Raw genomic sequence first — 2,913 nt, forward strand, 5'->3', positions numbered from 1 at the left:
AAATGATTATAAATATGATCACAAACATACAAAAACCCATCTTTATCAAATGATAGTTCAATAGGACGACAAAACTGGCCAAATTTACTTCCTCTGCTTCCGTAACTATTGACAAACACGCCATCACTAGTATAGACTGAGATACGATCATTGCCCCATTCACTAACATACACTAGACCAGTAGCTGCAGTGTCTATTGTTATACCTGCAGGATACTTGAGGTGTCCAGGACCAAATCCCTTGGTGCCAAACTGACCCACAAACTTCCCATCGGGAGAGAACTTCTGCACACGATGATTATTAAAATCAGGGACATAAACCAAACCTTGACTGTCAATAGCAATGTCATATGGACACTGTAACTGTCCATTAGCTGATCCATCACTACCAAATGAATGAGAAAAGGTTAAATCAGGATTCAAAACTTGTATACGATTATTATTATTATCAACAATATAAATCTGTCCTGTTATAGGAGAAATGGCCATACCAGAAGGACTACTGAATTGTAGTGGTCCACTGCCCTCCTCACCAACAGATGCTATAAGGTATCCATCCATGCTTATCTTCTGGATCCTGTGTTCATCAGATACAAGAATAAATTTGTCTGGAGTAATGGCTACACCACTAGGAAAAGAAAACTTGACATTACCACTTCCTCCTTCCCCTCCAAACGATTTCAATTTCTTTCCTTCTCTATCCAGTATTGTTACACAGTGACCACTACACTCAGTTATTATAACATGATTGTCATCACTTACAGCAACTCCCCAGGGACCCTTCAGCTGAGTCATAGTACATACTGGAGTGATGTTATCAAGGTAAGGATTGAAAGGGATGACTAGTGAGGTATCTTCAAGTTGTACATCATATACTTGTACTTTTACTGTATGAGTACCACTGGTTGAAGGGTTACACTGTATCCTATACACTCCAGGATCAGTGCTGGTGGTGACTGTAGTGTGAATGGGTTGATCACCTTTACCAACTGGTACTAAACTACACTTGACTGACTTGAGAGAAGAGAGGGGAACAGACAAAAGAGATGAATCTGGTGCCTCCATTGATAGCGAAAATGAAACTGCTTTGCCAGCAGGTGAAATACGACAAATCTTTACTCTACACTGCTGCAGTGCAGTAGATGAGTAGCTCACAATATCACCAATGTGATGTAGCGATTTGATATCTTTACTCAATACAAAGTCGGCCTTTTCCTTTGGCTGTAACTCCTCCACATTAATCCCTGCAGTAACTTCACTCATACGCTCCATCATTTGTTTCTTAGACCTCAGGACTTGTTGAGGACTGCCCGTCTTCAGACTCTGTTCCACATAATCCTCAACATCCTCCAGAAGACTCAAACTTATTTCTGCTGATTTGATTTGTTCTGACAGCACCTTTAATTTATTATCAGTGACCCTCTTTGCCTGTTCAGTCAGTTTCCTCTCTGACTGACGAAGAACATTCACCATTTCCTCAACCATTTCATGTATTTGTTCTAATACTCCTTCTCCTTTCTCTCTGATCTCACCCTCTCTTTTTGATAAAGCAAAAACAACCTTCTTGAGTGTTTTGATTTTCCCTTTTACTGGATTAAGAGATTCCTCCAGTACTTCTTTGTGTTTAATATAACTCTCAGCTATTAGGTTATACTTGTGATCTTTATGAGTCAGCATAATACAATCACGGCAGATAGATTCATCACATGTGTCACAGAAATACTTCAATGGCTCATCATGACTTGGTATTGAACAAATTAGAGTCTCCTGTTTAGCTTGAGCTAGCAATTGAGAAGTAGAAGAGACAGAAGCTGCCACCTCATCAAGATTTGTCAGCTGATGGTTAGAAAAGTCGGCCCATTTCTTGTGGGTAGAGATACAATCAGCACACATGAACTTACTGCAGTCTTTGCAGTATCCAGTGGCATTAGCTGTAGTACAGTTGTCACAGGCAACCTGTTGAGGATCAGCTACTTTCTTCATTAAACTGTGTATTTCTTTCAGGTTGTTGAGAGTGAATGCTACAGGAAAGGCTCCTACTCCTTCTTCTGGTAACTCTGTACAATGACGACAAGTGGGACAAGAAAGGTAATAGGTCTCATTCTTCTTATCCAGAGGTAATCCCTCCAGACAATGCTGACAAAATGAATGTAGACAAGGTAAAGTCTTAGGGTTGGTATAGTGGTCAAGACACACAGGACAGGTGAGCTGTTCCTCCAGCTTGAGGAGACCAGGAGAAGATGAAAAGGGTTTGGCTGTCATTTTGAGAAAATAATAAAAAATTAAGAGTATGAAGATAGAGCAAGAACAAACTCTTGAATAACAGTAGCCTGGGGATATCCCTGATGACCTCTTGGAATATTCTATAGAGTCTAATCTATAGTCTTGTGACTAAAGGAAGTTATGATAGTATATACATTCCTTTAATTATTATAACAAACAGTAGAGTCTAGATCTAGTAAAGGATAATGAATGAGAATGCAAACAAAGTAGAGGATAAGAAGAGAAGGCCGGGAAGGCTGTGAATGAGTGAGAGTCCTATATTGACCAAATCTGCATGCAATGACAAGCAAATGAAGAAGGTAGAAGAAAAAGGCTAAAGAAATTTAGCTAGACACAAGTAAAAAGTTGTACATGTTGTGAAAAAAGGAAGTTACGATAATACATAATGAATCCTGTCTTTACAATAGCGATAAAATACAAAGAATAATTTTGAAAGTAATAATTGTAGGTCTTATTTACACAACAACATGTTTTTATACAGTAACAAAGAAAATGAACTAACTGAGAAATGGATTACAATTACAATGATTAATTTTCATCTTTTCTGTAAATATCGTAAAGGGGAATACCTTGCTAATGTAAATGACATACTTTACAGCTCATTAGTTATCAGACAGAAATGTTGAGAAAT

At 38.3% G+C, this 2,913-nt stretch overlaps 1 protein-coding gene across 1 annotated transcript in view; it reads right to left on the minus strand.

Annotated features, from left to right (window-relative positions):
* Positions 1-1,982, minus strand: part of LOC105315423 (E3 ubiquitin-protein ligase TRIM71-like) — a gene marked incomplete at its 3' end in the record, with an annotated part of 5,395 nt that extends 3,413 nt beyond the window's left edge. Inside the window, exons 1-3 of the mRNA XM_020006159.1 lie at positions 1,453-1,982; positions 206-384; positions 31-136 (exon numbers count right to left, since the gene is read on the minus strand). Coding sequence (XP_019861718.1) covers positions 31-136; positions 206-384; positions 1,453-1,982 — 815 coding nt within the window. The remainder of the gene's footprint in view (positions 1-30; positions 137-205; positions 385-1,452) is intronic.
* Positions 1,983-2,913: the final 931 nt, after the last annotated feature.

Source organism: Amphimedon queenslandica, unplaced genomic scaffold (assembly GCF_000090795.2).
Source record: "Amphimedon queenslandica unplaced genomic scaffold, v1.1 AMPQUscaffold_10307, whole genome shotgun sequence".
Classification (NCBI taxonomy): Eukaryota; Metazoa; Porifera; class Demospongiae; order Haplosclerida; family Niphatidae; genus Amphimedon; species Amphimedon queenslandica.